At 51.0% G+C, this 14,291-nt stretch overlaps 1 protein-coding gene across 4 annotated transcripts in view; it reads right to left on the bottom strand.

The window, feature by feature from the left end:
* lamb2l (laminin, beta 2-like) overlaps positions 1 to 14,291 on the bottom strand; it is a 229,022-nt gene that overhangs the window by 99,727 nt on the left and 115,004 nt on the right. For all 4 annotated transcript variants that reach the window (XM_063068278.1, XM_063068280.1, XM_063068277.1 and 1 more), the window contains 5 exons: positions 13,997 to 14,076; positions 8,287 to 8,440; positions 3,066 to 3,170; positions 2,348 to 2,509; positions 966 to 1,087 (listed from right to left, as the gene is read on the bottom strand). In XM_063068278.1, the coding sequence (XP_062924348.1) occupies positions 966 to 1,087; positions 2,348 to 2,509; positions 3,066 to 3,170; positions 8,287 to 8,440; positions 13,997 to 14,076 (623 nt within the window). The remainder of the gene's footprint in view (positions 1 to 965; positions 1,088 to 2,347; positions 2,510 to 3,065; positions 3,171 to 8,286; positions 8,441 to 13,996; positions 14,077 to 14,291) is intronic.

Genomic DNA, 14,291 nt, shown 5'->3' with positions numbered 1-14,291 from the left:
GGCCAGTGATGTTGTGGGGATGGAACTGGACTCTCTGACGGTGGTGTCTGAAAAGAGGATGCTGTCCAAGTTGCATGCCATCTTGGACAATGTCTCCCATCCACTACATAATGTACTGGGTGGGCACAGGAGCACATTCAGCCAGAGACTCATTCCACCGAGATGCAACACAGAGCGTCATAGGAAGTCATTCCTGCCTGTGGCCATCAAACTTTACAACTCCTCCCTTGGAGGGTCAGACACCCTGAGCCAATAAGCTGGTCCTGGACGTACTGGCATAATTTACATATTACTATTTAACTATTTATGGTTCTATTACTATTTATTATTTATGGTACAACTATAATGAAAACCAATTTCCCCTGGAATCAATAAAGTATGACTATGACTAACTCAGCAGGTCAGGCAGCACCTATGCAATGAGTAAACAGCTGACGTCTCGCGCTGAGACCCTTCATCAGGACTTGACCAGGTCTGACCTGCTAAGTTCCTCCAGCATTTTCTGCATGTAGCTTTGGATTTCCAGCCTCTGCAGATTTTCTCGTGTTTGTCGTCTAACGTGGTTCTCTGCAGACGGTGGATAGAGCCACTGTCCCGAAGCTCTACAGACTGGGTTTGTTCCTGAGCTCGGACGCTGTCTGTGTGCAGTTTGCACGTTCCCCTTCAGTCGGCTTCCTGCCACATGCCAAAGCTGTTTAGGTTGTGTTACTGCTTGGGGCTAGTAGTCGTGGTGAGTTACCTCGCCAACAGTTGTGTTCTGTCCCAGTGTCAGACCACACTCTTCACCACCCTCAGCCCGTGACTCACACACTCTGAAGCTTGTCCTGTCTCCAACCCCAGTCCTGGGTTCCCTTGGCATGAGCCTCGGTCCCCAGCAGCCATCCCTGAAGACCTCTCAGCCGCTGTACTCGTGATACGGAGTTCAGCCAGCGTCCCTGTACATCCCACACCCTGCCCTGACTGACCTCTCCGTGTGGTGTAGGGTCAGTCTGTATGGCTGACCGTGCGGCAACAGGTTACCACAGCGATAGGTAATGGGCAACCCGTCCGTGTGGATCTTGATGATCGCTTCCCAATCTTCGGCAGACTGTGAGAGAGAGAGGAAATGGGAGACACTGTCAGCACCAGACCATTCCCCAGCCAAGGGCAGCAGGCCGGAGTATCGTTCAGCACCAGCCGTCACCTGTTGGGATTTGCTGCCAGTGACAAGTTTGCATGTTCTTCCTGTGACCGCGTGGGATTCCTCCGGTTCCCTCGCACGTTCCACATGTAGACGCTAGGGTTATTGAGCTGTTGGCATTGGAAGCATGGCAACCAGCACACACTTGGACTGTGTTGGTGGTTGGCACAAACGATGCATCTTACTGTACTTCGACACAACTATGGAAACATCTTTCTTTCATATACCTGTGACCCTGAGAGTTCAGGGCCCAGGACTGGAGGCCTGGAGGCAGCCTGGAGTGCCGTCTGGGGTTTGGAGGCGGATCTGTGTGTGTGCGTGGGTGGGTAGGAAAAGGGCTTGTTGTGTTGTTGTGTTCTGTGTTCTGCTGAACATTGTGGGCGCGCTAGGTTGGCACACACTTACGGGCTGCCCCCAGCACATCCTTGCTAACACAAACAACACATTTTACTGTACGAGTGACAAATAACTCTGAATTATCCACTCACCAGACCAGCAAAGGAAAGTAACTCAGCAAGCAGGTGTAAGTGTAGAGTTTCATGTGCCGTCTCCATGCATCTGCTTGTGAGTGAGGGGGAGACGAGTGAGTGAGGGTCAGACAGAGTGAGGGGGAGAGTGAGAGGGAAAAGAAAGCATGAGAGAGAGAGAGAGAGACAGAGAGAGACAGAGAGATGCAAAGAGAGAGAGAGTCAGAGAGATACTGAGGAAGATAGAAAGGGAGAGAGGGGGAGAGACAGAGAAATACAGAGAAGTTGGTGGGGGGGGGGGGAGATTCCTGCTGCTGCCAGTAACAAGTTTGCATGAGGGAGAGGAGTGGGGAGGGGGGGGAAGGGGGGAAGAGGGGGAAGAGAGGGAGAGAGGGAAGGGGGAGAGAGGAGAGGTAAGGGGGAGAGAGGAGAGGGGAGGGGAGGGGGGAGGAGGGGGGAGGAGGAGGGGGTAGAGGGGAGGAGGGAGGGAGAGGGAGAGGGAGACGGGGAGAGAGAGAGAGAGAGAGAGAGAGAGAGAGAGAGAAGAAAGGAGGAACGTGTGACTGAGAGACAGACAGACAGACAGACACCGTGGTCAGTGCTAACTATAATATATGGATTCTGGTTCCAGCAGACTGAATTCTTTTCCTCTCTCTACCTGCCGTTTTTGGGTCAGTGTGTGCACACCGGTGATTCTTACCTCTGGCTCGTAACGCAGCAGGATGTTGTAGTCCATGGCGTAGGGGATATCACTGACCGTGAACATCAGACCAGCTCCGTCGCGGACACGAGCAAACCCCGGGCCACTCCAGGTGACCATCTCGCCCGCTGGCCGCTGCCGTTTCACGATCTCCACATATGGCTGCAAATAAGTGACCAGAGGACGTACAGCAGAGAGAAGGCCATTCGGGCCCACGTGCCCATGCCAGCAGTCATTCTTCAACCCGTTTCCTCCCGCCATTCCTCATCTGAACCCACCAGCAGACTCCCACTCCCTTCCCCACTCGCACACCAGTCCAACCCACTTCTAAGCTCTCATTCTCTCTGCTTGCTGGAGAAAGGAGTTTCTCTCGATTCAAGTCAGGCTTGTTGTCACGTAGACGGTGAATAGGAATGGGGATGAAAGGGAAAGTAAGTCAGCCATGATGGAATGGTAGAACAGATACGATGGGCCGAATGGCCAAATTCTACTCCTGTCTCTGATGGTCTGGCACACTGATCCGGGGGGCTGGGGGGCTGGGGAATATATCTTAGTATTTGAATTTAAATGTGAGCCAGTCAATGGAGCCTCAATTCTGGATTGAGAGTCAACACTGCATGGAAGAGCTATAGATAATGCCCCATTGACCTCCAGTTCATGGAAAGTGTGGCTTCCAGACCTCATACTACCACACGCAAGTGTCCCCAATGACACTGACCTTGATCCGCCGCGGCCGGCGGTTGCGGTGCCTCCGTCGCCGAATGCCCAGCTCCTGTTTGTCCAACTCTACACAATCTCCGTTCACCAGCGGCTTCCTTCCACCCTGAAACACAGAGAGGAGGTTCAGGCAGGGGGAGCGCTGGTCCCCACCCCTGACATCCAGGGGCTGCAGCAACAACAACCTCCACTCTGAGACCAGAAGGAGATAGAGAGCCTTTAACACCATCATCCCCACAAGACTAATCAATAAGCTTCAAGACCTTGGACAAAACTAATCAAAAAGATTCAAGACCTTAATCTCAGTACCCCCCCTATGCAACTGTATCCTAGATCTCCTTGCTTATAGACCCCAGTCAGCACGGATTGGCAACAACATCTCTCCACGATCTCTATCAGCGCAGGTGCACCACAAGGCTGTGTGCGTAGCCCCCTGCTCTACTCACTTCACACTTCTGACTGTGAGGCTAAACACAGCTCCAACGCCATATTCAAGTCTGCTGACAACACGACTGTCGTTGGTCAAAACAAAGGTGGTGATGAATCAGCATACAGGAGGAAGATTGAAAATCTGGCTGACTGGAGCCACAACAACAACCTCTCGTTCAATGTCAGCAAGACCAAGGAACCGATTATTGACTTCAGGAGGAGGCAACTGAGGTCCACGAGCCAATCTCATAGAAAGATCACAAGTGGAGAGGGCCAGCAACTTTAACTACCTCGGTGTTATTATTTCAGAGCTCCTGTCCAACAAATATCCTACTGGAAGAAGCTACAGGAGCCTCAGGACATGTACCACCAAGTTGAGGAACAGTAGTTACCCCTCAACCATCAGGATCTGGAACCAAAGGGGATAACTTCAGTCAGCTTAACTTGTCCTATCACTGAAATGTTCCCACAACCTAGGGATTCACTTTCAAGGACTCTTCATCTCATATTCTCGATATTTATTGCTTACTTATTCTTATTATTATTTATTTATTTTTGTATTTTCACAATTTGTTGCTTTCTGCATTCTGGTTGAATACTCAAGTTGCTGAGGACTTTCATTGATCCTGTTATGATTATAAGAAATTAAATCTCAGGGTTGTATATGTGACAAGTATGTACTTTGACGTTAAATTTACTTTGAACTTTTGGTGACACAGAGTCATAGGGCACTACAGCACAGAAACAGGCCCTTTGGCCCATCCAGTCCACACTAGACCGTTACTCTGCCTCGTCCTTTCGAACTGCAGGACATGGCGCTATAACTACAATCATTCCCACAACGTCAGCAAAACAGAAGAGCTGGTCACTGATGCCAGGAAAGAGGATGGCCACACACTCCTGTCTACATCAATGCTGCTGAGGTCAAGGGGGTTGAGAGATCCAAGAAAGCTTGCAACACCTCAACTTCCTGAGGAAATTATGAGCCTTGCACCTCTTTGTCTGCCTACACTGCACTCTCTCTGTAACTGTAACACATTCTGCAATCTCTTATTGTTTTCCTTTGTACTACCACAATGCACATTGACAGAATGACTAAGGAAGCTCCCCTGCATCTCCACGTCCTCAGCAGGCTAAAGAAAATTTGGTTTATTCCATGAACCCTCACTAACTTGTGTTCTGATGCACCACAGAAAACGTCCTGTCTGGATACATCACGGCTTGGTACGGTAGCTGTTCTGCTCGCGACCATCAGGGAGTTGCGGAAACTGCTCGGAAACCAGCCTCCCTCCACCGACTGTCTACACTTTCCACTGGCTCATTGGAGGAGCCAGCCTAATCAAAGACCCCACCATTTCTTCCGACATACTGTATAGGTAGACACTCCTTATAATCTGATTTTGTTCCCATGTTAACCCACAAACTATTTTAGGCCAAGGTAGAGCAGTAGATGTAGTGTATATGGATTTCAGCAAGGCATTTGACAAGGTACCCCATGCAAGGCTTATTGAGAAAGTAAGGAGTCATGGGATCCAAGGGGACATTGCTTTGTGGATCCAGAACTGGTTTGCCCACAGAAGGCAAACAGTGGTTGTAGATGGATCATATTCTGCATGGAGGTCGGTGACCAGTGGTGTGCCTAAGGGATCTGTTCTGGGACCCCTACTCTTCGTGACTTTTGTAAATGACCTGGATGAGGAAGTGGAGGGATCGGTTAGTAAATTTGCTGATGACACAAAGGTTGGGGGTGTTGTGGATAGTGTGGAGGGCTGTCAGAGGTTACAGCGGGACATTGATAGGATGCAAAACTGGGCTGAGAAGTGGCAGATGGAGTTCAACCCAGATAAGTGTGAGGTGGTTTATTTTGGTAAGTCAAATATGATGGCAGAATATAGTATTAATGGTAAGACTCTTGGCAGTGTGGAGGATCAAAGGGATCTTGGGGTCCGAATCCATAGGACACTCAAAGCTGCTACGCAGGTTGACTGTGTGGATAAGAAGGCATACGGTGCATTGGCCTTCACCAATCGTGGGATTGAGTTTAAGGGCTGAGAGGTAATGTTACAGCTATATAGGACCCTGGTCAGACCCCAGTTGAAGTACTGTGATCAGTTCTGGTCGCCTCACTACAGGAGGGATGTGGAAACTATAGAAAGGGTGCAGAGGAGATTTACAAGGATGTTGCCTGGATTGGTGAACATGCCCTATGAGAATAGGTTGAGTGAACTCGGCCTTTTCTCCTTGGAGTGACAGAGGATGAGAGGTGACCTGATAGAGGTGAATAAGATGATGAGAGGCATTAATCGTGTCGGTAACCAGAGGCTTTTTGCCCAGGGCTGAAATGTCTAACACGAGAGGGCACAGTTTTAAGGTGCTTAGAAGCAGGTGCAGAGGAGATGTCAGGGGTAAGTTTTTTTACGCAGAGAGTGGTGAGTGCGTGGACTGGGCTGCTGGTGACGGTGGTGGAGGCGGATACGAGCCTCCTGGATAGGTACATGCAGCTTAGAAAAATAGAGGGCTATGGGTAATCCTAGGTAATTGCTGAAATAAGTATATGTTCGGCACAGCATCATGGGCCGAAGGGCCTGTATTGTGCTGTAGGTTTTCTATGTTCCTATGAATCAGTTTCTTGGGCCTTATTGCTGAGACTGACAATGGCTCCCAGTGTTCAGGCTGAGCGGTGTCTCGGAATTTTATCTGACTGCCCTCTGCATCAAAAGCAACCTGTAACTCGTCTCATCAGCCACAGGTCGCCTTTACTCATGCCGGCAGGAATTCCAGGCCACAGCAGGCCACAGCCTTGCTGATCAGAGTGAAGGGTGGGTTCTGATGATATCATGGCCAGACTCTGCTAGTCCTGAAACATCCAGACTGCAGGTCAGGCCGGCGGGGAGTGGTAGGGTCTGGTGTTTGCAGAGGGAGCAAAGCTGTCCCACAGGCCCTACATCTTCTCCTAGCACTTCAGACGATTAAAATCTCTTTCATGGATAACTCATTGCTCTCTGATAACATCAGAGAACAGCAGCAGTCTCCAGCTCTCTGTCTCAACACATACACACACGGTTATGCGCTCAGACACACAGATCAGAATCAGGTTTATTATTCCCGTATGAGGTGATATTTGTTGTTTTGCAACAGCAGCACTGTGCAAAGGCATAAAATTACATTAAATTAGAAAAAAAAGTGGAAAAATAAGAACTGTGAGGTAGTATTCATAGTCCATGGTGTTTGTCAAATGGGGTGGCGGAGGGGAAGATGCTGTTCCTGAATGGTTGAAGCTCCTGTACCTCCTCTCCGATGGTGATAACTAGAAGTGGGCATGTCCTAGGTAGTGGGGATGACGCTGCTGCCTTCCCGGGGTAAAGTGATGGAGGTAGCAGAGTCCACAACTCCTTTTGTCCTTTTCCGATCCTGTGCATCGGGACCTTCACACCCGGCAGTGATGTAACTAGTTAGAACACTCCCCACCATGGATCTATAGACACTTGTCAGTGTTTTGGTGATGTAGCAGATCTCCTCAGACTGCTAGTGTGCGTTCTTCGTCATCTCATCAACACGTGGGGCCTCAGAGATGTTGACACCCCAGGAACGTGAAACTGCCCACTCTTCCCATTGCTGACCCCTTGATGAGGACCAGAGTGTGTTCCCTTGACTTCCCCTTTCGGAAGTCCACAATCAATTCCCTGGTCTTACTGACGTTGAGTGAGAAGCTGTGGTGACACCACTCAGCAGTCTGATCTATCTCGCCCCTGTACGCCTCAACGCCACCTGAAATTCTGCCAACATTGCTACTGCCAGTGAGACTTCCATTGCACCTGTAAACCTCCTCAGATGCACAAGCATGCACACACAATGCAATTGTAAAGGAAGCTATTCAGCCCATTTAACTCACCTGTCCCATGTGACCCATGTGCTATCCCACCGCACATACTGACCGACATGAGTGACTCAACGATCTACAGCACCCTGACACCTTGTGACACACTCAACCACTGACCCCAACATCTGGTCACTGAGTGGACAGCTGGCACATAACCACGGCATAATGTGACATGGGCAGTGACTGGACAACCCCCACTCCCCCCATTGGCCTGGCATCATGCAACATGGGCAGTGATTGGACAACCCCAATTACCTGCCACCACATAACATGGGCAGTGATTGGACAATTCCGCATTACCCTGACATCATGTAACATCATCATTGGACGACTCCCCATTACCCTGCTGCAGTGATTGGACAACTGCCTTACCATGGCACTGTGAGGTATGGCCAGTGATTGGATGTTCTCTCCTACTCTGACACTGTCTGGTACAGTCAGCAGTCCATGACTGAACAACTTTCTGTTACCTCAGCAACATGCTGCTCAGCTGCACAGTGATTAGACCATCTTGAAGACCAAGTAACATGGACAGTAATTGCTCTGCCCCCCATTCCCTGGCACAATGTGCTAGCACGTGTGATTGGATGGCTCTCTGTTACCCAGGGAACATGTAGCGTGGCCAGTGATTGGATACGGTACCTCCCAATTACCTGACAGTGTGGTAGGACCCAGTGCTTGGATGGCTCCCTGTTATCTGGACAATGTGTAGCACGGCCTCTCTGTTGCCCTGGTGCTGTGCATTGTAACCAGTGTGTGGGCACCTTCCCATTACCCTGGCACTGTACACTGTGGCCAGTGATTGGATGACTGTGGCATGGCCTGTGATTGGCTGCTTCTCTGTTACCTGGGCAACATGCAGCATGGCCAGTGAAACTGTCCTGGTGCTGCTCGCTGTGGTCCAACTACTTACAGGCAGCGGGTCAGTGAGTGAGCGAGGTTCGGCCTCCTCTGCCTCGTACGTATACATATCGAGGTACATGCAGAAGTATCCAGACTGGACCTCGTTGCACTGCCTGCCGATGATGTGAGGGCGACACTCGCACTGGCCACTTCCCATGGAGCACCTGTGGGCAAGAGAACATCACCGATGAATCTGACACCGCTCCCCTTGAATCACTCCCCCCGCACCGCACTGCACCCCCTCAATCCGCACCCCCCGCACCGCACACCAACACTGCACCCCTCACTCCGCTGCCCCTCAATCCACTCCCCCGCACCGCACACCAACACTGCACCCCCTCAATCCGCACCCCCTCACTCTGCTCCCCCTCTCACTTCACACCAACACTGCACCCCCTCACTCCGCTGCCCCTCAATCCACTCCCCCCGCACCGCACACCAACACTGCACCCCCTCAATCCACACCCCCTCGCTCCGCTCCCCTCAATCCACTCCCCCCGCACCGCACACCAACACTGCACCCCCTCAATCCGCACCCCCCGCACCGCACACCAACACTGCACCCCCTCAATCCGCACCCCCTCACTCCGCTCCCCTCAATCCACTCCCCCCGCACCGCACACCAACACTGCATCCCCTCAATCCGCACCCCCTCACTCCGCTCCCCTCAATCCACTCCCCCCGCACCGCACACCAACACTGCACCCCCTCAATCCGCACCCCCTCACTCCGCTCCCCTCAATCCACTCCCCCCGCACCGCACACCAACACTGCATCCCCTCAATCCGCACCCCCTCACTCCGCTCCCCTTAATCCACTCCCCCCGCACCGCACACCAACACTGCACCCCCTCAATCCACACCCCCTCGCTCCGCTCCCCTCAATCCACTCCCCCCACACCGCACACCAACACTGCACCCCCTCAATCCGCACCCCCTCACTCCGCTCCCCTCAATCCGCACCCCCCGCACCGCACACCAACACTGCACCCCCTCAATCCGCACCGCCTCACTCCGCTCCCCTCAATCCACTCCCCCCGCACCGCACACCAACACTGCACCCCCTCAATCCGCACCCCCTCACTCTGCTCCCCTCAATCCACTCCCCCCGCACTGCACACCAACACTGCACCCCCTCAATCCACACCCCCTTACTCTGCTCCCCCTCACACCAACACTGCACCCCCTCAATCCGCACCCCCTCATTCTGCTCCCCCTCACACCAACACTGCATCCCCTCAATCCACACCCCCTCACTCTGCTCCCCCTCACACCAACACTGCACCCCCTCAATCCACACCCCCTCACTCTGCTCCCCCTCACACCAACACTGCACCCCCTCAATTCACACCCCCTCACTCTGCTCCCCCTCACACCAACACTGCACCCCCTCACTCTGCTCCCCCTCACACCAACACTGCACCCCCTCAATCCGCACCCCCTCACTCTGCTCCCCCTCACACCAACACTGCACCCCCTCAATCCGCACCCCCTCACTCTGCTCCCCCTCACACCAACACTGCACCCCCTCAATCTGCACCCCCTCACTCTGCTCCCCCTCACACCAACACTGCACCCCCTCAATCCGCACACAAACACCCCCCCCCCACACCACTCCCCCTCACTCCACACCCCCTCACACTCCCCCTGGCTCCGCACCCCCTCCTGGTTAACAATAAAAAGGAGCTGCGTGGCAGGTGGGAACAAATGAGGTGTTGATGGAGTGCGAGAAATGCAAGAGAACACTTGAAGAAATCAGAAGTCATGAGGTTGCTCTACCAGCCAAGGTGAGGGAGAATGCTAAGGGATTCTACAGATATGTAAAGAGCAAAAGGATTGCAAGGGACAAAATTGGTCCTCCAGATGATCAGACTGGTAATCCATGTGTGGAGCCAAAAGAAATGGGAGAATTCTTAAATAAATTCTTAAATCTAAAGCCACAAGGCTACTAAACAGCTTCCTCCCACAGGCAGTCAGACTGCTAAATAGCTGCTCCACCTGACTCTGCTTTGGACACTTTTAACTTACACTGGACACTTATAACTGACTTTAACTGACTTGTGGTTGTTGTGTTTTACTATTTATTGTTATGTTTATTATTTAGTGTTGTGTTTGTTATGTTATGATTGCACTGCCCCTGAGGAACACTGTCTCATTCTGCCCTGCAGAGCTGATGTATGGTTAGGACGACAATGAAGTCTTTTGAATCTTGAATCTTGAATCTTGAATAAATATTTTGCGTCTGTAGTTACTCTGAATACAAACTCAGAGTCTATAGAAGTGAGGCAAAGCTGTTTCAACTTCATGGACCCTGCACAGATTACAGAGGGGGAGCTGTTTGCTGTCCTCAGGCAAATCAGGATGGATAAATCCCCAGGGCCTGACAAGGTGTCCCTCAGGCTCTGTGCGAATCCTGTGTGGGAATTTCCAGGGCCCTAGTAGAGATATTCGAATCATCCTTATCGACAGGAGAGGTACCTGAGGATTGGATGATAGCCAATGTTGTTCCGCTGTTTATGAAAAGCTCTAAACAGAAACCAGCAAGTTATAGACCGGTGAGTCTGACATCAGTTGTGGGAAAGTTTTTGGAAGGTATTCTAAGGGACTGGATATATAAGTATTTGGATAGACATGGAATGAGTAAGAATAGTCTGCATGGCTCTGTGTGTTGCAATCATGTCTAACCAGTCTTACAGAGATTTTCGAGGAAGTTACCAGGAAATTTGATGAAGAAAAAGCAGTGGATATTGTCTACGTGGACTTTAGTAAGGCATTGACGAAGGTCCTGCGTGTGAGGCTGTTCAAGAAGATTCAGTCACTCGGCACTCAGGATGTGATAGTAAATTGGATTAGACATTGGCTTTGAGGGAGAAGCCAGGGAGTGGTAGTAGAGATTTGCCTCTCTGACTGGAGGCCTGTGACCAGTGGTGTGCTGCAGGGATCAGTGCTGGGTCCGTTGTTGTTTGTCATCTGTATCAATGACCTGGATGATAAGGTGCCTGTTAGGTTTTTCCTGTGTGGGGAGGAGGGATTTGGCTGTTGACAATCGTGCCACCGTTCTGTTCTCTCCTGGTTTCGTGGCTATCTGGAGAAGAAGAATTTCAGAGTTGTATACTTTGATAATGTGGTTAACTGGATCGGCAAATTTGCAGATGACACCAAGTTTGGGGGTGTAGTAGACAGTGAGGAAGACTATCGTGGCTTATAGAGGGATCTGCACCAGATGGAAAAATCAGCTGAAAATTGGCAGATGGAATTTAATGGCGGAAGTGCGAGGTTTTGCACTTCCGTAGGACCAACCAGGGTGGGTCTTACACAGTGAACAGTAGAGAACTGAGATGTGTGGTGGAACAAAGGGATCTGGTCATGGTTTAAGGGTGAAAGGTGAAATTTTTAAGGGGAACTTGTGGTGAAACTTATTTGCTCAAAGTGTGAGAGTGTGGAATGAGCTGCCAGCACAAGTGGTGCATGCGAGCTCGACTTCAACATTTAGGAGAAGTTTGGATAGGTACATGGATGGTAGGGATATGGAGGGCTATGGTCCCGGTACAGGTTGATGGGAGTAGGCAATTTAAATGTTTTCTGCATGGACTAGATGGGCCGAATGGCTGCTTCTGCACTGCTCTATGAGTCTACGACTCTACGTATATCAAAAGAAGACAGGGAAGTAGGTCATTTGTGTTAATGACCAACAGAGGCCAAAGATGTGCTGGGGGAGGCAGCCCACAAGCAGTTCTTCTGTTACTCACCAACGCAACAGAGTCATAGAACTCTCCAGCACAGAAGCAGGCCCTTCGGCCCATCTAGTCCATGCAAAGATATTAATCTGCCCAGTCCCATCAAACTGTACCTGGACCACAGCCCCCGTACCCGGACCATCCATGTATCTATCCAAACTTCTCTTAAATAGTGAAATCAAACCACTTCCACTGGCAGCTTGTTCCACACCCTCACCACCCTCTGAGTGAAGAAATCACCCCTCAGGTTTCTCTTAAATATTTCACCTTTCACCTTTAACCCATAACCTGCAGTTGTAGCCTCACCCAACCTCAGTGGAAAAAGCCTGCTCACATTTAACCCATCTAAACCCTTTATAATTCTGTATGCCTCTTTCAAATCTCTCCTCATTCTCCCGTGCTCCAGAAAATAAAGTCCTGACCTATTCAGCCTATCCCTGTCACTCAGGTCCTTAAGTCACAACATGTTGCAAACTTTGTACATAACTAGGAGGAATATTTTACACTGGCCGATTGACCCACTGACCCACACACCGCTGGGGTGAGGGAGGGAACCAGAGTGCCCAGGGATCCCATGCACTGGAACATCCCACACACCGGAACATCTCACACAACGCTGGGGTGGGGATGGGAACCAGAGCACCCAGGGGATCCCACGCAGTCACAGGGAGAACATACAAACTCCACACAGACAGCACCGGAGGTCAGAATCGAACCGGGGTCACGTCCGATGACACCACACCTCGGTCAGTAGAATTGTGTCATGTTTGCCCTTCGCCATCGGACACTCTGTGAGGGATCTCCACTGCAAGCTTGCTCAACATGGGGGAGAGAGCTGTAGCTCTGATTCTGAGCAGGTAGGCTCAGTGTGTGGTTGCTGGGTTACAACACCAACCGTCACTGCAGACACCATGCTCAAACAATGTCCCAGTAAATGCAGACACGGCGCACTGGACACACTGACTGTCTACAACATATACACAGACCAGCATGATAGTCTCGAGGCTGGCGTGACGCCTTACAGGGTCAGTGATCGAGATTCAATTGCCACCGCTGTCTGCAAGGAGTTTGTACGTTCTCCCCGTGACTGCACACGTTTCCCCAGGGGCTCTGCTTTCCTCCCACACTCCAACGGTGTACGGGTGAGGGTTAATGCGAGGTGGGGATGCTACCCTGGCTCCGGAAGCATCACGACTCTGACGGGCTGCCCCCAGCACGTCCTCGCACTGTGGCGGTAGTCGATGCAAATGACGCACTTTACTGTGTGTTCCAGTGCTTCGAGGTGTGTGTGACAGATAAATATGTGCTTGAGCTCAGTTACCATGTGTCGGGCTCTCAGTAATACTAGATGGACTGTTAATTGTAAATCGCTTATCACCAAAACGGCTTCTCGTACTGTTAACTGCTGAGCAAGGGGTACTCTTTTACAACAGCAATGTTTGGGTTATACAGGGAGATAATGGAAATTGTATTCATTTGCTAGCCAATGGAAGTCACGTTCGGTTATCTTGTATGTGTGTGCTGAGTTGAGGAGTGTGGGCTTTTTCGGGAGGCGACCGGAGAGGACGGACGTGCAGGGAATGGACAGCGGTTCCAGGGCAGCGGATACCAGACCTCGGGGGTTCGGAGGGTGGCCGGAGTCTCGGAAGGACATTGTGGGTGGAATCGGAGGCGTGAGCTCCAATGTATTAAAATATTATGTGCACAAGACTGATCAGTTACTTATGTGGCTCCTTTTCTCTTTGTTGTTGCTACTAACCCATCACCAAAATTTGCTATAAAGTATAATTCTTTACTCGCACTTTGTATATTGTTTGATATTTGTGTCGTGGCTGATCATTGGGTGCCTCACACCGTATCTGCGCCAAAGCATTTGCACAGTTTGGCAGGGTCGACAGCTATTCACCCTAGGCGACAGGAGTGAGTGGGGGCAAAGGCCGTTACACACGGGATCGTCAGCAGAGATGGAGGGTGGGGTGACTACCTGTTGTTGTAGGAGCCCCCGAAGTCGCAGTCACAGGGTCGACAACCCGCCAAGTCAGTACTGAGTCCCCAGTACTCCGTCTGTGTGTTAAACAGGGAAGGAGTCATTACACAGGCTACCTCTGAAACAGGCAACAGCATGTGCAAACAGACAGACAGACACACACACACGCTGCCACGCACATATACACACGGTACTCGCGTATACAGGTAGTACTCCCACGAGCATTCACATACATGCACTGACACACAATTACACAAACACAGTGCACTGTGTCTGACACTTCATTCTGCAT

Source organism: Mobula hypostoma, chromosome 15 (assembly GCF_963921235.1).
Source record: "Mobula hypostoma chromosome 15, sMobHyp1.1, whole genome shotgun sequence".
Lineage (NCBI taxonomy): Eukaryota > Metazoa > Chordata > Chondrichthyes > Myliobatiformes > Myliobatidae > Mobula > Mobula hypostoma.
This window is presented reverse-complemented; position numbering and strand designations above follow the sequence as displayed.